General features: G+C 39.4%; 4 protein-coding genes across 5 annotated transcripts in view; 2 read left to right on the top strand and 2 right to left on the bottom strand.

Annotated features, from left to right (window-relative positions):
* The window catches only part of kntc1 (kinetochore associated 1), a 48,518-nt gene extending 46,535 nt beyond the window's left edge, over positions 1 to 1,983 (bottom strand). The window contains exons 1-4 of the mRNA XM_055161575.1: positions 1,863 to 1,983; positions 1,551 to 1,691; positions 194 to 314; positions 1 to 115 (exon numbers count right to left, since the gene is read on the bottom strand). The exon at positions 1 to 115 is cut by the window's left edge and continues 1 nt beyond it. Coding sequence (XP_055017550.1) covers positions 1 to 115; positions 194 to 314; positions 1,551 to 1,688 — 374 coding nt within the window. The 5' untranslated portion in view covers positions 1,689 to 1,691; positions 1,863 to 1,983. The remainder of the gene's footprint in view (positions 116 to 193; positions 315 to 1,550; positions 1,692 to 1,862) is intronic.
* A 411-nt stretch (positions 1,984 to 2,394) lies between these two features.
* On the top strand, positions 2,395 to 6,552 carry rsrc2 (arginine/serine-rich coiled-coil 2). Of its 2 annotated transcripts, none has more exons than XM_055161381.1 (10): positions 2,395 to 2,596; positions 3,034 to 3,178; positions 3,258 to 3,298; positions 4,217 to 4,371; positions 4,448 to 4,579; positions 4,656 to 4,772; positions 4,956 to 5,041; positions 5,111 to 5,370; positions 5,452 to 5,541; positions 5,925 to 6,552. In XM_055161381.1, the coding sequence occupies exons 1-10, from the start codon at positions 2,591 to 2,593 to the stop codon at positions 6,108 to 6,110; spliced, it is 1,218 nt and encodes a 405-aa protein (XP_055017356.1). In that variant the 5' UTR covers positions 2,395 to 2,590; the 3' UTR covers positions 6,111 to 6,552. The 2 variants fall into 2 exon arrangements, with proteins under 2 accessions (XP_055017356.1, XP_020794039.1); XM_020938380.2 differs by having other exon boundaries at positions 2,402 to 2,596; positions 5,126 to 5,370.
* On the bottom strand, positions 5,424 to 10,619 carry si:ch211-110p13.9 (uncharacterized protein LOC562347 homolog). Its single transcript, XM_020938387.2, has 4 exons — positions 10,386 to 10,619; positions 9,746 to 9,875; positions 7,804 to 7,937; positions 5,424 to 7,742 (listed from the first exon to the last, which is right to left on the bottom strand). The coding sequence occupies exons 1-4, from the start codon at positions 10,497 to 10,499 to the stop codon at positions 6,978 to 6,980; spliced, it is 1,143 nt and encodes a 380-aa protein (XP_020794046.1). The 5' UTR covers positions 10,500 to 10,619; the 3' UTR covers positions 5,424 to 6,977.
* A 455-nt stretch (positions 10,620 to 11,074) lies between these two features.
* On the top strand, positions 11,075 to 20,284 carry zcchc8 (zinc finger, CCHC domain containing 8). Its single transcript, XM_020938337.2, has 14 exons — positions 11,075 to 11,279; positions 11,401 to 11,443; positions 11,544 to 11,618; positions 12,400 to 12,490; positions 12,614 to 12,691; positions 13,413 to 13,516; positions 13,658 to 13,723; positions 13,823 to 13,883; positions 14,567 to 14,700; positions 14,774 to 14,916; positions 15,232 to 15,341; positions 15,423 to 15,509; positions 16,897 to 17,017; positions 19,081 to 20,284. Exons 1-14 carry the CDS (start codon positions 11,105 to 11,107, stop codon positions 19,872 to 19,874), a joined length of 2,082 nt encoding a protein of 693 aa, XP_020793996.2. The 5' UTR covers positions 11,075 to 11,104; the 3' UTR covers positions 19,875 to 20,284.
* The last annotated feature ends 616 nt before the right edge of the window (positions 20,285 to 20,900 follow it).

Below are 20,900 nucleotides of genomic sequence, written 5' to 3' on the forward strand. Positions count from 1 at the left end.
TTGGTGAGGAGGATTTTCTTGTGTGGCACATAAATCAGGTGCAGGTTTCCATTTTGTTCACACACCACTAAAAACTGTCCTTCGAGACACACGTCAAACGCTTCCACTTGAGTTTCTACAAATCCAAACCACGTAGATGAGAAAAGGGCAGCACTCTCATAAAGTTATACATTTGTCACATTAATTAACATACCAAAGTGCAGAAGCAGTAGGATGTTCTGATAGCTCTGGTCAAACAGGATGACCGTCTTATCAGCCACCACTATGCTCCAGTTGGACCCGATGGAGGACGACAGACGAGGGTCTCCATGCACCTGCACACAACAGCAGATCAGAGCAGCCACATGACACATATCCTCCACACTACACTATTTTATTCAAAACAATTTGCCATTCAACTTCCCTTTGTTTAGTCTAAAAATACATAATTAAAGGTGCACTGTGTAACCTTTTGGTTAGGGGTCCGTCACCTGCTTGTTTCTATGGATGTCATTGCTCTGCCTGGAATGTACCACAAAATGAAATTAAACAGCTCTACTTTACATTTAGGTCCGTGCACTATTCATGCTTTTGAATTTCAATTAAGAACAAAAAACAATAAAATACGAAAACAGTTTTTTTCTGCTTTAGAGCCAAACAAACAAACAAACAAAATTTTGACCTCTATTTCCAATATTTAATTTAAAGTTGATTTCAAATAACACCACTCAAAAAACAGTCATCGTACCCATTTCAATTTAGATATTTTATTCTCTCTGGTTTATTTGCCTCAGAAGTTCTGCTGCTAGAAGGACTCACCTGAAAAATCACTGCAGTTTTGTGGACAAACATGTCCTCTTCTTTTATGGCAACGTGTTTGCATCTTAGAAAGTCACTGTTGAATTCCATAACGAGAAACAGATAGCACCAAGGTGATAAACTTTGCTCAGTTGACACCATAGAACTATAATAAAAATTGATAGATCCACACTAAGCAGCAGAACTTCCAGGGCAAATAAACCAGAGAGAATAAAATATCTAAATTAAAATAGGCACAGAGACTGTTGATTGGTATTATTTGAAATAAACTTTAAATTAAATATTGGAAATAGAGGTTGAAATCTGTTCCTTTTTTTTTTTAACCCTGAAACGGAATAATGAAATAAACAGTTTTCCCATTTTATTGTTTTTCGTTCTAACTAAAATTTAAAAGAACGAATGGTACACGGACCCATTTATTCAATTACAGGTGGTGTTAGAACTCAAAAAGAAAGTACTCTGACTGTAAGTGGGGTTGTCTCTCCACAGATCTGACATGTAACTTGGTTTAGAAATAGAAAAGTTTAAGACCATAACATTCCAGACAAAGCAATTACATCTCCAAGGAGAAAAGCATTTAACAAAATCTCCACCAAAAAGTTACACAATGCACCTTAATATAAATGAATGTTAATTATGATGTTTATTTATTTTGTATGTCTATAGGTATTATTAAAAAAACATCAATTACACCTTATTCTCCTGCTTTTCTGCTGTTTGAATCTGAACATGAGCAGCAGTGGGAGACGTACCTCACTGACTGCAGACACCTTAACCAGAGTGTCCACCTGATACAGCCCGCTGCCGTTCTCCTCTCTAGACACACTGCCCAGCCTCACGGTGCCGGTGTCCTCGTTAGTCAGAAGTTCAACATCACTCCACATCGCCATTTTCTATCGTTGATATGAAAAACAAAGACACATGCGTAAACATAAAACGACTAAGAACCACTCCATTGCCAAAGTAAAAACATGCAGAGTGAACGGGCGGTGTTGGTTTGCTGAAGCCGTATATATTGTGTAAATTAGGGGGTGTAATGTTTGTAATTGTGCGTCAATGTGTACCGATTCTTTCAGGAGCCGAAAAAGGGTGTCCAAATCTCCAAAAGCATGAATTTTTTATGTCTGTCAACCTCACGAAAACAATCCCGACCCAGCGCCGCTTCTGTTAGAATTTGGCGGTTTGCTGCGGGAAGTAAACAAAAAAAAAAATCCCAGTGCTGTGTCTTGTAGGCATACAAGTTTCACTTTCCACACTGTAACTTCAACTATAAAATCTAAATTATTTATTTTAAATTTTAGATATTATTTAATTTAGAAGTGCCTTATCGGACTTTTTTATAAACATAACATGTACTTCACTGATGCATAAAAATAAATGTGTATTTTCATGGTTGCATCCTGAATGGTAAAATGAGGGCAATAATAATTGAGAGGCGTGACGAATCCTTCTGGTTGCCAGTTCCTTCTCATAAACTAGCAAATTAGCAAGCGATTATGCGATAATGCAATTCTGTTCGAAGAAGTCATCCACTTTTTATAGGTTCGTCTTTACAAAATAAAAATCTTAACTTGAGTCCAATCCAATCTTGAGTCCAAAGATGAATAACAGAAGGGATGTGATCTTGCTTGCAGTATTAAAGTAAAAAGATGTCGTCGTCGTCGTCGTCTGGATGGTAAAACTTGGCAACCCTGAAGTGAGCGAGTGACCGTGGATCTGCAGGCAGAAGAGACGAGCGCTGTTCAGGAGAGCGGAGTCACGGGCTTGGAGAGAACACAGCAGTGTACAGATTATGTCGGTAAGTTTGATGAATGTTTGTCAATGCACGGTATTTGCTGTGTTAATGGCACGCTGTGGATTAGGAGCTATATTCTTACATAAATAGCTGCGTTTTCGTAAAGATGGCGACTAGCAACAGCGCGGCTAGCTTCAGGCCTAGCTCGGGTTGTGTACATTCTATTTATGTCATCGTTTTAGATCACGAAGATCTTTATAATGCCATACTGTGACATGTAGTCGATGTGTATTGGGATTTCCTGTATGCCAACTCTGGATCAGAGTTTATTGTGATCAATTACACATTGGCATTGTTGATCGAAATTTTGAATCAAAGAAACCACAATCACACACATTAGTACTAACATGTGCTAATAGTTTAAACGCATCTGTACGTATTGTTAGTACTATTAGTAATAGTAATAGTCATCGTGCACATCTTGTCCTGTCCTCGTCCAGGCCAGCGATAGTGACTGTGCGGACGTGAACAGAGAAGCGTCTCCAGCTGCTCACAGAAAGTCCTTCAGTATGGAGCCCAGCAGGTCCCCCCGGAGCTCCAAACGTCACCACTCCCGGTCCCGCTCACGCTCCAGGGACAGAAAACGTCAGTGCACCGTTTCTACCTGTTATTTCATCGTTCGTACTGTTTTAAACTCATCTGTATTTGGTTTGTTTGCCTTTAGGTGACAGAAAACACAGGCGCAGCCGCAGCAGGAGCAAAGAGGTAAATAACAAACTTTTATACTGACATTTCAAATCACCCATTTACATTATAGTTACCTTAAATAAAAGGTGAGTATTTGATCAAGATAGAAATGTGTTTATTTCATTTGGTTGGAAGTTGTTTTCACTGTGTTCTCAGTGGATGTCAATATTTATATTCACATAATGTAGTGCAGCGTAGTGTTTGTTTAAATATTTATACTTAAATCAAATTTAGTTGCCAATGAATGTTGGAATGTGTGTAGCTCATGATAAATGATAACATTTGTACAATAAATCATACTCAGCGTGCTAAAGCACGAAGAGACTGAACTGAAGACCCTGCTGACATAGCAAAAAATATGTCTTCTACGGGGACAGGTAACTATCTGCCATTTAGAATCTGTTTGTCTCACTTTCACTGTACAAAAACTGACTCAAGTTTCATTGATGCTAATTTAACCTTTCATTCCTGTGGCAATTTGAGTTTGTCACTGAGTCAACTGCTAAAAATACACTGGGCCCACTGCTAAAAATGAAACAATGCTCTGTTGGATCAAACCTGTCAGTAGAAGTACAGCACTGTAGTAATATGACTTGTTTTCCTTAAAGTTGTGACTCAGAAACATTTTACATTGGCAGGTTTGTATCCTAAACAAGGCATTGTTTCCAATGATTTTAATCCAGCATGCCCTGATATGTCTCCTGAAATATTTGGGGTGTCCTAAAGAAAAGGCTTAACATAAATGATATATTTATGAATATAATGGGCCGTTCATGGTTCAATGCTTTATGACCTATTTGTTTTTAAATAAAAAAAAAATCTTTGGAAAATGCGTTTCAGATTGTCAACACTGTTGATACCATCTGCTCACCACCCTGGTACTAACTTTTTTTGTTGCACTATTTTCCTGAAAGAGACAACTTCTTCTTAAAACAGGCTCGTAAGAGGGACCATGAAAAGACGTCGAAATCCCACAAAAAAGCACATGACCCAGACAGACTGTCCGTGGAGAATGGAGAGGAGCGGTCCAGGCGGAAAGAGCGCAAGGCGTCCAGAGAGCGCAGCCTGTCCCGTTCGCTGTCCCAGGAGAGGTAAGAGGGCAGGGCAGTTCATCTGTGGAGGTGGTTTTGTTTTGGTCCTGTTTATTTAAAGTCTCTTTGATTTCAGACACCATCACAGCAAGAGCAAGGACAAACGGAGGTCGCGGTCCCGCAGCAGAGACAGAAAGAAGAAGGCCAGGTCCAGGTCTGGCTCTCGGTCCAAACACCGGCATCAGAGCAGGAGCCGCAGCAAGAGCAGGTGCCTCTATCCTCTCTGATGCTCCTTTGTGCACAGCTCCACATGTGCTCATGTCCTTTACTTCTCAATCACACAGGGACAGAAAGAAGAGGCTAGACAAAGTGCGCCGGAGGAGTAGAAGTCACTCTGCAAGTCCCCCCAACTTTAGAGGACGAAACCCTGCCATGGACGCACAGGAGGCCCTGGCCCGAAGGTAAAGGCCGCTGCATCTGTCACAATGGCACTGAAGTGTTAGGATTAGGGTTAGACTGTAGTATGGCCAGTATCTGTAATTGTAAAGCATTTCAAAAGTAAGGCAGATTTAGTGGTGTCCAAACCATATAGAATAACAGTGTGAAGAAACTCTTTTTATGATGTGTTTTTGTTTTGTCCCCAGACTGGAGCGTGCCAAGAAGCTCCAGGAGCAGAAGGAGAAGGACCTGTTGGAGAAGCAGCAGCAGCAGCACCAGGAGATCGCTGCAGGTGAGGCACACAGTGATAGATCTTCATCAGGGACATGTTGTTGTCAAACTGTGTTTGATTAATTCCCAGCTGCTGCTCCTACAGCCGCGGCGGCCGCTGCAGCCGTTGCCACCACCCCGGGCCTAGACGTGGCTGCTCTGCTGGCCTCAGGCACACAGGTCACTCCACAGATCGCTATGGCAGCACAGATGGCTGCTCTTCAAGCCAAAACACTAGCAGAGACTGGCATCGCAGTACCCAGCTACTATAACCCTGCTGCTGTGAACCCCATGAAGTTTGCAGAGCAGGAGAAGAAGAGAAAGATGCTATGGCAAGGAAAGAAGGAAGGGGTAACAGGATTCTTCATGTATAGTATGTTTAGTGGAACCATTGACACGTCGTGGGCTTATATCTGTTTATTTTTTTCAAAGGACAAGTCCCAGACAGCTGAGCTGTGGGAAAAGCTCAATTTTGGGAATAAAGACCAGAATGTGAAGTTCCGAAAGCTGATGGGTATAAAAGTAAGTACTGATTTGTCAGCTTGAGTATTTATTTTGCCATATGAAAGGACTCCGCTACTTCTCAGTTGGATTAACACTACAATGTTCAAGGCAGCCCTGCAGCATTTTTGAAATGAGGGACCATCTGTGTGTATGTGGCATTTATACTTTTAGAGGAAGCTTTTATGGGGCGTTTTTGCTTGCCTGGTCAGCCAGTAATTCTGGTCATAGTCATTCTTAAATAGCATTTTAACTTTTCACATGCAATGTCTCCTTGTTCAAATTGGTATTTCATTCTTTCATTTCACATTGATTTGCTCTTGTTTAATACTAATGCAGTCCTCCTGCTGTGCATGAATGCTCTTTTCCACACTGGGTCTCTTAAACATCTGTCCTTGGTGCAGGGGGACGAGGAGGTGGAAGCAGCCAAACCTCTGAATGAAGATGGTCTGAAGACTCTACAGAAGCAGGAGGAGATGTTCAGGAACTTGGACGTTCAGTATGAGATGGCACGGTCACAGACACACACGCAGAGAGGCATGGGGCTGGGCTTCTCCTCCTCCTTCTCCCGTGGCCCGGAGCCTATGTAGCAGCCATATAGGGACTACTTTATCCATCAGCGTGCATGGATCTGTGCTTTAAACATGGGCACCCATCTGACACATAATGTGTAAATATGGAGATGCTGATTTTTATCTCAGCATTTAGAAAACTGTACGTCATCAGTCAGACTGATGCTGGTCACATTTGTTTTAATATTGTAGCTTTTTTTTCTATTTTAACTTCTATTAATGTGATTGTTTGAACATACTAAATATGTGATTTAAGTGAGCACTGTTTACATAGATTTAGTGAAAGGCAGCTGTTTGTGTGGAATTAGAAACCTCCTGTTTTCAGAAGAGTGAGTTTAAAGGAAAAGTGGATTATTTAGAGGACCTGTTCCGATACAAGGACTACTCACAGCTGCACTGGAACTCCTGTGGCAGATATCATGTTTCAGATATGCTTTCAATAAAACATGTTTATGTTGTACTTAAGTCCTATAGTTTCACTTGTTAGACTGGCTGAGGAAACACTGAATTACCAAAGATCTTTTCTTCTTAGTTGCTACCTTTTTTTAGTTGTGGACTTACTAGAGAAACTTAGAATGACTTAGTGCTGTAGTTTGAATGTATATTAAAAGTCTTTCCCCATCCCTTCATGGTAAACTGATCTGAGCACCTATAACTGGTGTTGTAGATGGTCTGTACTACATTTTTATACTAGCCTTAATTTGTAAGCATTTCTGGTTATGCTCTCTAAAGTTCTGCATCTCTTAACACCAAGCAGTAAACTATGGTCAAAACGTAAGCTGTAGAAAACAAAAACTCACAGTATGTAACTTCTGGTGAAGGGTCCACCACATACTTATATCTATGGAAATGTTATTATTTTGCCTGGAATGTTTTTATCAATATTTATTTACATATCAGGCTGGAATACAACACGTGGGCCACTCCAGTGATGAGATTATGATTTGCAAATTCCAGTATGAGGAGTAAAATGGGATATTCACTGTGTCTCTTGTCTACACTGGCCTCTTCACTTAAACCCATCCAGTGAAGCAGCAGACTTGTCATGGCCTCTGGGAACAGCTCCTGGGTTAGTTCCTCGGCTGGCGGCAAATCACTGATGCGATCGATGTGATGTATTTTAAACCCCTCCACTCTTTGGCTAATGCTGCTATTGGCTTCGTGAAACTGCTGTCCAAGCCAACGCCCAATACAGCTCAGCAAATGACTAGAATACACTCCATCCCATTTTTTAGCCTGGAGTAGCGCCATTACTGCTTCTGTAACGTTGTGCTCATTTAAATTGCCTGTAATATAGCTGTCAATCAAATCTAAAAGCAGTCGAACAGTCTTAAGCTGCTCCGGTTGGATCTGGGGAAGTTTGTCGGCCATCCGATGGATTTGCTGTTGAAATGGGGAGAATAAGTCCGGATTTGGATCAGTCTCTTGGGACTGGTGTGGGTGAGAACAGTAATTGTGGTCTTTAGAGCTGTCACCAGGCTCCACTGAAGTCGGCACTGCTTGAAGAGGCTTGAAAATAACACTTCTGGGCTCCTTAGTTCTTGGTTCTTTGGCTGCTGGTTCCTCGCCGACTACTGCAAAGTCCAACTGCTCACTGAGGCTGTAGCCCATTTGTAGAGGGGCATCATTTATGTGTGATTTCCATATATCCTGCAAAAGACAATTTAGTTCATACAAAAACAAAAAGTGAAAACTAAAAAAATGGAAATACCTGAAAATTCTCAAGCAAAGCAAGTTGGTCCTGCTTACTGAAAAACTCAAAGGCTATTCGGAAAAGACCCTGAACACTGTAGAACCAGAGGCTGTTGTTGGAAGTGGGCACCTTCAAGCCATGGAACCTGTAAACTGAAATACATAAGATACATTAGCAGAGGTGGGTAGAGGAGCTCAAAGTTGTACTCAAGTAACAAGTACCGTTAGTTTAAAATAATATTAGAAGAACAAAGTAGTAAACCAAGAAGTTGCTTATGTAAGAGTAAAAATAATCTGAGGGAAATGCTACACAAGTCAAGAGTGTCTGGACTGTATTGTACTTTGAAGTATGTACATTGAAGTTATTCAAGTTATTGTATTGGAAGGAGAACACATGAATTTATAGTGCACACAAATATAAGACAAATGCCCTTTCTCTGTCCAATTCCAAAATCCACACACTTGGCCGGCCCTACCTGGGATTCGAACCAACGACCTTGGTATTGAGGCACAAATGGAGCTAAAACGTCTATTAAAGCAGGGCGGGTCGAGTGTTACTCACATGAGCCCGGAGATGTTGCGAGACGGGTGCTTGGCACAGGGGGGCGCTCATGTAACACTCACCAGCGCAAAGAACCCACCACTGTGCCGATGTGCCAATGTGCCCACCATAGACCCAACCTAAGCCAGTCTCACGTTATAGTTAACTGTAATTTTGTCAATAGAATGTCAATAGAACAATAGAACCACAGAGCAAAAGGGAGTTTACATGGAAAAAACAAAACACCTTCATTTAGACAGAAACCAGATATCATAGTCCACATCACCAAGGCCTCATCACCATCTTTTCAAGGATCTAACACAGGACCACTGACTGATGTTAACGTTTGTTTACTTTTGAGTAAAGTTTGTGTATCAGCTAACCAAAATTACAGTGCACAGTTTAAAGTCCACATGGATGAACTGGAAATGGTCCAGTTATATTTTTGTCTCCGGTTAAGCCAAAGATACAATGTTTAATGAAGTTTCCTAACACAGTACAGGGTCTGGGTGATCTTCAGGTCCTCATACAGTCCTTTTCAAAGTATAGGCACAAAAATTAGAAAACTAAATTATATCTCAAGGAGTGGTGCAAGAAACACAGACGTTCACATAATTTAATATTGTCAACATGAACCTTTTTTCACTTGTAGACTTACTCACACTGGGAAGAGGAACCAAAATTTTCAAGACGACCAGATTCTGCCCCAAAGTCTCCACCAGGAGGACCCTAATGTCACTCACCTCCATCCACATCATGTCTCTGACTGTTTTTCATTAGTTCATGCTGTAAAAACTATTTAATTACACTTTTTATATAGCTTCATTTGTTTAGATTAGGGTTAATTTCAAAAAGTGACTTTATCAGAGGGAAGCATGTCAAAGACAGGCTAAAGACCATACATTTAATCACCATATAAACCACTAATAAGGAATTTGTGTTGTATCTGATGGCCCACTTGTTTAGGATAATTGGCAGTTTAAACATGTTTTCTTAAACAATTAATCTCTCCTCATGTGTTATGGAAAATTGGAAATAGCCATGTGTGTTGCCATAGGCCCGGTGTCTGGTTAAGATTTGGCATGAGTCTGTAATGGTTACGGTTATAGGGAAAGGGTTTGGGCTTGTATTTAATGTAAAACTATGTAAACTTGTTTAGCCCAGTAGAGCATATCCAAGTCCATAATATGTGTCTTATAGCAATGATGACAGGTGTTGAGCAGCAGAAGTGTTTAATTTATTGTGTTTAACTGTTTGTTTTCTATCAGGGACACGTGGATGGAGGTAGACACGTGAGGGTGGTGCCTTCGGGGTAGAGTGATCTGGATAGAGGTCTGCAACCAAAATCCCTCTCAAAACTACAGTGTACTGTAACACTGTAAAGTATATTACCCAAATAGGTGCAAAAGTACAATTTTACCAGAAGAAAAATGTAGTTTCGTGGCTAATCCTTTCTTGGCAAACTTGGCATGTTGCCTGGGGTGGTTCTCTGTGCGGACGTCAGTGTTGGAAAACAGATCAGCTCCCAAGTACAGAGGAATGGCTGGACCCTAACAACAACAAGATACACATGCACTGAAATAGTTCTGCAAGCAAACTCCCGAACCTTTTTAAATTTGGTTAAAGTAAAAAAAAAAAGTACATGAGAGTCCGTCACCTGCTTGCCCCAGTGTTCCAAGGTGTAGCATTACTTACCCATCTTGCATTTAAGCATTATAATTGTTTTTTGTTGTTGTTGTTTTTTTCAAACCAAACAATACCTGAAAAAACATGCATTCTTTAAGCAAATAATTGCCTCTCCACAGATCTGAACTGTAACATGGTCCTGCTGCATCATCTATTTGTCTCCATGGAAATAAGATAAATTTAATGCCAGATTGTGGGGGGTTTTAGCAGGTGGCAGACCCTCCAACAGAAAAGTTATATTGTGCAGTTTTTAGTATCTATCCAAACACTACCAGAAGTGAGCAATGCACTATAACAATTATTTCAACTTGGTGTGTTTGGAAAAGGAACACAAGATGTAATATACAAGAGAAAAAGAAAAGGCTAGTACATACCTTGTTGGGACACTCTGTTAACCTAAATGATGTATTATTTACCAGATAAATAAACCTAATACTCAAAGAACCTCCGATCCATGTAGGTAACGTTAAGTAAGTGACATCTGACATTCTAAATAACGAATAACTTGTTCTGTTACAGAAATATTGAGAAAAATAAGCACATAACAACAAAACGCAAGCAACAACACCAAGTCCACGTTATGGCACCTGCACACGTGATATGACGAGACCCAATCAGCGTGCAGAAAAAAGCTTCGAACTGTGACGTCGCTACGTGCCCCTCTACGCTCACTCGGGAGGGGGGGTAACAAAATTATGAATAACTTATATCCTTCCAAAGAATTACTTCAGTTCAGTACTATACAAATGCTCTTTTTTATATTCTTTTATCATTGTCGTTATTATATATTATGATGTATTTATGTTTCCTCATCCCGACATGTAACTGCTGACGACATACAGCCACGTTTATGCACCCAGTTGTATGTAATTAATAATCATAATGAAATTATCATAAATGGCTGGGTTTAGATTCCACAAAGTTTGTTAAGAGTAATTATATCTTAAAAAATAGACTAATAAAGCCAAAGTGAAAGGAAAAAAAAAAAAGTTACGGTCCTGCACATGTGACACGACGAGAACCAATCAGCGTGCAAAAAACGGCTTTGACCCGTGACGTCGCTACGTGCCCCTCTACGCTCACTCGGGGGAAAATGGCGGAGGTGGATTTCGGTGATAGAGAGCTTTTCGAGCAGTTGGATGATTCCGCTCCCGTTGTCAACACTCACATTCGCTTTACAGAGGAAGATGAAGAGGAGAGCGAGCTGGGGGTGCTCCGGAGCCGGCTGGAAGAGTCGGATGCCTTTGTTCAGAAGCTTACGGAAGAAAATATCCTTTGGTTGTTGTGGGATGCAGTACAAGCTAATGCTGCTATGCACTGGTTAGCGTGTCTTTCAGGACCAAAACAGTCTCATGTTGAATGATGGATTTTCTTTAATCAGATGATCACATAAAGGATTGAGAAGAAATCTGAATGTCCTGATGCGTCCCAGGTAGCGTATAGTTATTGTAAATAATTATAAGTTAAAAGATTAGCTACTAGGAGATGGATGAATACCAACCTGTTTCGTTTTCACCTTCTGTTTTTGTTAGTGGTGTAACAGTGGACGATGTGAACGTGGACGGACCTGTTCTGCAAATCCTCTATGCCAATAATATGATCTCAAAGTAAGTATTTGTAATATACTGAAATGTCTATGTCTATCTCCATGAAGATGTTATTGCTTTGACTAGAATATTCAGCAGTTTGGTATTTCACATATTCCATGTGGAATTTTTTCAAAAACATGTAAGTAGATCTCTCAAAAGTATCGAAAACCAGATACTAATCAATACTTAAAGTAAGTATTGTAACTAGATGCTCATTTGCGAAAGTATCAATATTAGAAAAGTCACATTAACAGGATAGAGATCAGTGTTTCTTATAGACCAAGTAGCATTGCATGGCGCCACCCCCTGTCAGACTGTAGGACGTACCAGTACAGTTTGCGCCTAGAAATTATACTAGAGGATTTTATTATTTTAAGTACTTTACTGAAAACCTAGCTCCCAAGACCCCGTGTCTCTATCTGTCTATCTCTCCATTAGTTTTTTTCTCTTTCTATCTCTCTGTCTCTCTCTAGCTATACACAGATATAAGACCACATGGTAACATAAGAGAAAATACTGTGAAAATCACATTCTTTTGTCTAAATAAAAAGTGTTTTTATTATCCTTGTGGTATCGCAGTCGGACATTTTAATGTTATGTCCTAATGGCATAAGCCACCTGCTTCTATCAGTGGTGAAATATTAGTTCAGTTTCATCCCTACAGGCTGCTGCATAGAGCTCCTTTAATTGTTACTGTTATTGTTATGTTTGTTAAGTTAATGTAATTAGCTTACAACAAGAGCATGAGTACTATAATTAATTGTTATGTGTTAACATAACGTCCATTCATCTGTTATAGGAAGTGCCGTCAAGAAATTGAAGATGCCATCTGCAGTATCATAGTAAAGAATCAGAAAATTGGGCACTCCCCCTACTTTCTGAAAGCACAGGTGTGGATTCTTGCAATCAAACACTAAATAATAGATTTAAGTATAATGGGGTATTCTTTTGACCACCTTAGTTCTTGTACATTTCTTTCTCAACTCATGTTTTAATTCATCTTTTTTGTATAGCCTTCTGCCTTTGCTTTGGAGGAGGATCCACACATGTTAAACTCTACCAGTGTCAAAACTACATCAGAATCCTTCAAAGTAAGTACTGTGTTTGGTGAAAAGTACACAATGCTGTGTTTCTTTTTAGTGGAGACTATGGGTGGCCCTCGTAGTCTAACGTACCCTGGATTATTTTAGCATCACACTTTGTCGCTAATTGCAATAGGGTTGTAGGCCTTCAGTTGAAAAATCGATCAATCAGTCAATGGATTTGTAGTTGACTAAAATGTTTCATTAGTCAACTAATAATTTTATTTAGATTTTAAGGATTTCTATGGGATAGCAGCAGAAAGGAGAAGTGAGCCAGTAAAACATTTTAAGCTTTGGTGTTTTTGGTATTTGTATGTAAAAAGTCAGAATTAACTCATTAAATTTATGGATTAAATTAAATTAATGTGTCTATAATAAAGACATTGTTTCCTACTGTCGTGTAGATAAATGGTAGTTTTTGTATGAACTCTTGTGAAGGTTTTTTTGTGGATTTTTTGCCACGCCCCCTTTTGTGTTTAGTTGATATAACAATGTAAGGCTGTAATCATTTAAAGAAATTGTTAGTCATTAAGTATATCGGGCAAAAAGGACAGCTTAAAGATTAAATATAAGCAATAAAAAATTACATGATAATAAATTATTCAAAAGAAAATGTATTTGTGCCACCATAGTCTCCCCAGAATTTATGGGAAACACTATCATTTAACTTTATTTAGAAAAATGCTTGTGTCATTGTAACATTTTTTTTCATTCTTTATTGATTTCATAGATTGTTGGAAGTGTTCAACATTTCACTACATTTACTGTGGACAAACTTGGACAGCCTCTTCTGAACGAAACCCCTGCGATGACGGAAGGATGGGAGGTGCCAGTGTATCTTTAACTTGGACATCATCTGACCTTTTAATTATGGTCATAAACTGCCCTACTTTCTGTCTACCAAATTATTAGCAGAGACAACATACTTTTAAAAATAGCTGTAACTTGTTTATGACTTCCTGAATTGTACTAAAGTTACCAGCAAGTTTTCAATCAAGTCATCGGCACAGATGGACAAGATATAGAGATGAAAGACAAAAGGTAAGATTTAGCCGATATTAGTCTGTCTTTCTTTGACTGGCCGTTCTAACCTTTGCATTTCTGCACATAATATTTCTTCATTGTACTTCTTCCATATAGACCCAAATCCATGTGTTTCAATTGTGGGTGTGGTGGACATCAGCTGAGAGACTGTCCCAAGGTAATTCCAAACTCACAAGCATGTGTGTCATAAAAATGTTAGTATCTTTTATCTTTTTATCTTTGCAGTGATAACTGTAAGTAATCAATGAAGAAAGGCACTCAGCAAATATTTTAGGATTATTATAAACCTCATGCAATGACCAATTTTGACTATAGATGTTAAATGTTAGATGACGATAACAAGTATTGTCCATTGTATTAATGGGTCAGTACTTGATTTCAAACCATGAGTCAGGAACATGTTTTAGTTTGAACTTTTAGCCCCACACACTTAGTCCTGTCCATCACTGTGATATCACACCATGACACAGAAACTACTGATGGTGTCACTGGTTGTTTCTTTATAGTTTGCCAATCTCTGCCACCATTTGCTTTTTTGTCACTCTTGTAAAAGTATCACAATAGGCCAACAAGTGTCTGGAATAGTGTCACGCAGTTGGTTTCCCTTGACTCTTAGTAACTATATGCTTAATGTGATAAAAAAAAAAAGGTGCTCCCGTGTTAGTTATTACCTGAGAAAATGCATAGATTCTAATTTACAGTCTTAATAATTTACCAGCTCTTACCATACAGTCGTATAATGCATGTAAAGAGCGTTTATCTTGACAAGAATACATTTAAAAACAACCCCCTTCAATCTGTTTATTTTGGTGTTATTTTTGGAATTCTACGTTCGGGTAGCCTAAAGACATGGCAGCAATAAATGAGAGGAGGAAGGAGTTCAATCAGAACAATAACCAGGCCATGCAGGGGAACCGCTACCACGCAGACGAGGTGGAGGAGCGCTTCTCCAAGTACAAGCCTGGAGTCATGAGGCAAGTTTTTATACTTCTACATAATAAAATAATGTAGCATATTTATTACATGGTCTGTTGTGATGTTGAACAGTGAAGAGCTGCTGTCTGCTCTGGGCATTGACAACTGCACACTACCTCCACTCATCTATCGCATGAGGCAGCTGGGGTATCCACCAGGCTGGCTTAAGGAGGCCGAGATGGAGAACTCTGGACTAGCCCTGTACGATGGGAATGGTATGTTTAGCTTATGGCAGGAATGGATGTTTCAAACCAAAAGGCCATTGTTGAATTGTGCCGTAGTTTCATTAGCGGAATGCTCACAGTTGGTAATGTGATAGCTCTCTGAAGGGGGAAGTGAGCAAAGGGAGGAGAGATTCGGTGTCAAAAATGAGAGAAACTTATTACTTACTTAATGCGTTCAACAATTATAGCATTGTAGCAACACAATAAAAGGTAACATGGTTATCTAAATATGATTAAATGTGTTAGCAATTAATACCGTATACAAATGTAATAGCTCCTTTAAATAATTGATCAAATCTTGTTCAGTTTCACATGACGGCAGTTCCACAGAAGATCCACAGAGAGTCTCATATGACGTGTCCAAGCTAGTAGATTTCCCCGGATTTAATGTAGCCACGCCTCACAAAATGAAAGATGTAAGTTTGCGTTTTGAGTACTTGTAAAAAAAAAACATTTAAAGGATTTTCTCTCAGTGTCTATTCCCTTCTGACTTGCAGGAGTTCATGCACTACGGCTCTGTTCCAATACAAAGCAGTCACATGAAGGAAAACTATGCAGCGTACCTGTCCAGCAACTTTCCAACGGTAATGACACTTAAATTGTCAATCACAAAAAAATTTTATATTTCTAAGGTGCACTGTATAACTTACTATGGATGGTCTACCTGCAATGAAATGAAATGCGCCACAGTATAGTATTAAACTTGTGTGTAGTGCATTTTCCTAATTACAGGGTTTTTTACTGCTCAAAAGTACATTGAAAAACATGGATTGTTACTGTGAATAGGGTCGCCCCTGCACAGATGCGACCTGTAACTTGTCTGTTTGGTATCTCTATGGAGTAGTTATAATACCATATTGTGGAATATTCAAGGCAAAACAAAAACATCTCTCATCTGGGCCTGTCAGGATAACAGATTTTAAAGCATGATATATTGCTGTAGAGATATACTGTGTTAAATGATCATACTGAAAATACTTCATGCCACTGATGCAATAACAATAGCAGGATAATTCTTGTAACGGTAACATTAGGTGGCCTGAGCTGCAACAAATGAATAGCAGAATGAAGCAATAATTTAGCCACAGCTGTTACTTTTTTAACCATCTACATCTGAAATCTTTATTGTATTATAAGAAAAACACCCAAAATCTCCCCACTTTTACAAAGAAACTACACATGATAAATACTGAGCCCCAAAATATATTGTTCATGCTTTCATATACAGAACGATAACTGGATATAGCGATTATTGTGATAGGCCAACTCCCTTCATCATCTACCCAAAACATACACAATAGGACTTATCCTCCAGCTAATGTAATCCTGACTCTGACATCTCCAGATCTTGAGCTGGTCTCAGAGTCGAGCAGGTGGTGAACCCTCTACCAGAAAAGTTACTTAGTAAATGAAAACGTCTCTCTATTTAGAAATAACCTAATATGACACATATACCACATCCAAACCAGGACCAAAGTGGGTCAAAACCTAGATGAGAACTTAACCAGGTGTACATCATGACCTGACTAAGGCCAATGTCAAGGACCAAGCCTTGAGAGATCAAATTCAAAAAATCAAATTTCAATATCAGGACAATAACTAAAAACACTTTCTTTAGATATAGATAGAATGACATTTTTAACATTAATCATAGTTCTTTTTATATCATCATATGGCCTTATATCTGTGTAATTCATGCTTCATCCAGGTAGGTCCATAGTGGTCCATGGGTGTATACTAGTCTATGTGCTCTTATACTTATTCTGTTATAGCTCAAGATCATTCTAAAGATTTTCAGGAAATGTTCATTTTTGTCCTCTGAATGGGACTTTTTTTTTTTTTTGTATCGATACCTGCTCAGATGATTACCTAGTTTCGATACTAGTTTTAGTATTGATTGGTATTGGTATTGGTATCTGACTTTTGACAGCCCTAGAAACAAGTGACATGTGTTAAATGTTTGATTCACAGCCTGGTTCTGCCAGCAACAAGAGAAAACATGAATCGGACTCGTCTCCAAAGAAGAGGAAGACAACTAGGTCCAGTCCCAACAGCAGTGTGAACTTGAGCTCAGATATGGAGATCGAGTCAGGTAGCTTTTTTTCTCATTGTAAATATGAGTCAAAGCGTTTTTTTAAATCTTTCTTCACCGCTAATAGTCACCATCGCTCTCTCAAAAAAGCAGGCATCTATACTAGAACTGCAACAATTTATCAGAATCATTGTGACTAGTTGGCTACTGACCATGTTATTAATTCATACATAATAATAATATTATAATTGTCATCTGGAATTTAAACAGACTGTAATACATGCTATTTGCAATCAAAGAAACCAAGAAACCATATTTTTCTTTGCATATTTCTAACTGCATCTCCTTTTGGCAGAGTTTAGCTTTAAAGCTACCATGTGTCATTAGATTGGCCAACGAGCCACATTCTCACATATCACAACTAGATGCTATCTATGTTACTGCTGTCTGATACTGTGCCAGCTTTGGCCTGACAGAAGAAGACCAGAGACAGGTGAGTCTTAACAAAGGCCAGGTGAGGGGAGGGAGGAGCAGGTTTTACATTTTACATCTGTTAGTCACAAAAATCTAATATGCATGGATGGTACTTTTAAATGTACACTGTGTAACTTTCTGGAGGTGACAACATCACCGCAAAGATTACAGCCAAAGGAGCAAATTATCTGTGGAAAAACCCTCTTCCAGGGCAAATCAGTCAGGTTTGCGGCGATGCAAACTCACTCACACTTTATTTTGTGTGTTTATTAAACAACCAAACAAACAAAAAACTCATTTATTTTTGTCAATTTTTTGCCCAAAAGTTACATATTGTGGCTTGAACTGATTAATCATTATCTCCAAGTCACATTAGGAAAACAAGTTGAACTATTCCACTAATGAAAAACCATAATCGCTGACCAGCCAACAACTAAAGAAGCCAACTGAAGCCCTAATGTGTACTTCAGTATGCACCTGGACACATGATCAGTGACTCACGCTCATTGTAACACCTCCTCCACAGACTCGGCCTGCTCTTCCTGCGCTCTCATTAGAAAAGTGTCTCTTTCTCATGTTCTTCCACACAGCCTTTCATTACACCCCCAGACTTCATTCACATTCAGACAGCGCCTACTCAAAGTTTACTCTCATAGACATGTTATATCACAATTATAGTCTTCTATTTCAATGTTCCAGAATGAAGCTGCTGCACTTTTATAGACATACACTCCTTTTCGAGCGTTGAACAATGTTATAATGTGGTTCCCTGTTTATTTGTATAATCGATACAAATAATTTTGAGAAGTAATGCAAATTTATTCAGTCGCCATCTTGAAAGCATTAAGCTATACACTTTCACCGGATTACAAAATATTCCTAATAAGTAATGATGATAATAGTTGGCCAACATCGAAGCTACCATTTTGCAGTTCCAAGTTACACTAGAAAAGTAGAAATGCATCTTTAAATAACTTGTAATTTTTCTCCATGGAGATTTTGTAGCTTGAACTGGAATGTCCCATTTGATGGCATTAAACGTATCTTACTTGCTTTTATGTGTAACAGCACTGGCATTTCACTGATAAAAATTAGTAATAATCTAAGTTAAAAGCCAATTATAAGAGATCAGTTACAAACCTAGGCTTTTAAACAAGAGAATTGTTTAGTTGTGGGGCGCTAATGGCAAAACTGTTTTTGTGTCCTTAGGCAAGGTACTTTACCCACATTTACTTGTATCACGGTGCTGTGTATGCATTGGTGGTGGTCGGAGGGGCTAATGCCTGGATTGGCAGCCTTGCTTCCATCAGCCTGTCCCAGGGCAGCTGTGGCTACAATGGAAGCCTCCCACCTGAATGAGTACTGTAACGCACTGTAAAGCATTTTTGAGTGTCCGAAAAAGTCACATACAAATCCAGTGCATTGTTTAGTTATTATTTAGAGACGGTGATAATGCACGTTATACATCAACCTTAGCAGGAGAGATGCATTTTAAGTGTTAAGTTACATCTTTAGTCTGAGGACAGGCTGTTGTTGAAGTTCGTAAAATCACGTATAAGGAAATGGCACTACAATAACCATCCTATCATAAAAGTTCTGTACAAACATTCACACCCAGTTCTCTCACACAGACATTTTTCTGCCCACAGATCCAGGAACATCTTACAACTGCTCAGGAGACTTCCAGTTCCAAGCTCCGCCTCCTCCTGGCTCTCCCTGCTTCAGCTCGCCCCCTCCCCTTCCTCAGGGCACCCCACCTGCCACCCCCACACCGCCTCCTCTACCCAAGGGCACCCCGCCGCCCACACCCCCTTCCAATGGATCCCCGGCTCTGAGGGGTCAGGGCTGGGTGACGGTGGACCAGGAGGGGGCTACCGACGAGCTGAGCCTGGAGGAGCTAGAGGAGCAGCAGAGACTGATCTGGGCTGCTCTGGAGAACGCGGATACGGCGACCAACAGCGACTGCGAGACCCCCGCCATCGGTACGCCCGCACCAAGTTCACCCAGCGTCTGCTCCTCGGCTCAAGTGGACACTGAAGTGGATGAGGTTGAAGATGCCAGTCAAAACGGCGATGCCTCAGGACCAATCAAATCTCAAGACGACACCCCACAGAGCCCAGGACCAATCAGAGCACAGGAAGACACGCCTAAAAGCCCAGAACCAACAAAATTTCAAGAGTATACAAGTATTAGGCTAATTAAATTACGAGATGATTGTCCAGATAGCCCGCTGAATATTAATGACGATACACCACTAAGTCCAGAAGATGAAGATGAGGTGGCTAAAAACATGCCAATTCCACATAGAAGTCAGTTCGCAGCGGGGATAGTTCCATTCGAGGAAACGCCTGAGTATACAGAAGTGGCAGAGGGAACAGGAACGTACCTTAAGATTAGAGATTTACTCAAAAGCTCACCGCGAAGTTTGTCCAAGAAAAAATAGCGGACATTTTTTTAAAGCAAAACAGTTCCTTCAATGTATTATTTGTCAGAAATGGATAGTTGATGATGTACATATAGTAGTGCAAAAGGGAGCCAAATTGAGTCAGAAAATTTTCCAAGTTTTAACAGTTCGTCATTGATAAATATAAAGATGTGTCAGTTGTTTGTTCATTTCAGTTTTGATACAGATGTTTCTTACTTGGATGTGCTCTAAAGTTAGGAGTAAACCAGTTTGTATATGATCTTTGCGTGTGTGTCATATTGTTCCTTAAAGCTAGAACTGAAGATGTAAAGTAAGAAGACTGGCTTGACTATAATTATACAGTTGCTTTCATTGTTCAGCCACATTCATAACATTTTAAATTACTTCATACACTGACATACTTTTATAATAAAGGACTTTGCCTATTATATAGTTGCATTGTATAAATGAAAAACACATATTCGACGGTGTTAAAGGTTCTTTAAAATTGAAATTGACTCTGTAAGCCATGTTATAATCTCATCAAAAAATACCCGCAGTTGTGTTTTGTTTCATTCACACATGCTTGAGTAATCCTTAATTATTAGTCTGTCTACATCTTCAGAATTCGAAATGCTGTGTTCCACCCTTGTGATGTCATGTAGTGGTAGTTTACAAGTGAACCTGGCATTTTTACCTTTAGCTCAGTAGAGATTGCAATTCCAGGGCTGAAGTCATCTAAATGATTCTAGAGAAGGTGTATGGGGTTTAAAAACACAATGGAGCACTTCATGTATGACCACATGGCATTACAAGGTTGAAGAGTTTTCTGTTTGAGGGAAGAACTCGGTCTCAGTGCAGGGTTTGTGTGTTAAACATGTGAGTGAAACAAAACACCACTCCAGGTATGTTATGTGATGAGGAAATGATATTACAACACAGATCAGAAAATAGAGTAATATGATATATGTATAATACATGAGAATCTCAGTTATGAATAGTCAGTGAAATGAAAAATCTCATCCATGATAAACAGGGATGTGTAATGGATATTTTTTTTTTTTT

Source organism: Boleophthalmus pectinirostris, unplaced genomic scaffold (assembly GCF_026225935.1).
Source record: "Boleophthalmus pectinirostris isolate CB_2022bp ecotype Guang Dong unplaced genomic scaffold, ASM2622593v1 HiC_scaffold_4, whole genome shotgun sequence".
In the NCBI taxonomy this organism is placed as follows: domain Eukaryota; kingdom Metazoa; phylum Chordata; class Actinopteri; order Gobiiformes; family Gobiidae; genus Boleophthalmus; species Boleophthalmus pectinirostris.

Coding starts and splice junctions, on each gene's coding strand:
- zcchc8 (XM_020938337.2), top strand. CDS start 11,105: ATGGCGGAGGTGGATTTCGGTGATAGAGAGCTTTTCGAGCAGTTGGAT. Junction 11,444..11,543: donor AATGTCCTGATGCGTCCCAG/GTAGCGTATAGT, acceptor TGTTTTTGTTAG/TGGTGTAACAGTGGACGATG. Junction 14,917..15,231: donor AGCCCTGTACGATGGGAATG/GTATGTTTAGCT, acceptor AATCTTGTTCAG/TTTCACATGACGGCAGTTCC.
- rsrc2 (XM_055161381.1), top strand. Junction 4,773..4,955: donor CAGGAGGCCCTGGCCCGAAG/GTAAAGGCCGCT, acceptor TTTTGTCCCCAG/ACTGGAGCGTGCCAAGAAGC. Junction 5,371..5,451: donor GGCAAGGAAAGAAGGAAGGG/GTAACAGGATTC, acceptor TTTTTTTCAAAG/GACAAGTCCCAGACAGCTGA.
- si:ch211-110p13.9 (XM_020938387.2), bottom strand. CDS start 10,499: ATGTCAGATGTCACTTACTTAACGTTACCTACATGGATCGGAGGTTCT. Junction 9,876..10,385: donor TAACAGAGTGTCCCAACAAG/GTATGTACTAGC, acceptor TGTTGTTGTTAG/GGTCCAGCCATTCCTCTGTA. Junction 7,743..7,803: donor CTTTGCTTGAGAATTTTCAG/GTATTTCCATTT, acceptor TGTCTTTTGCAG/GATATATGGAAATCACACAT.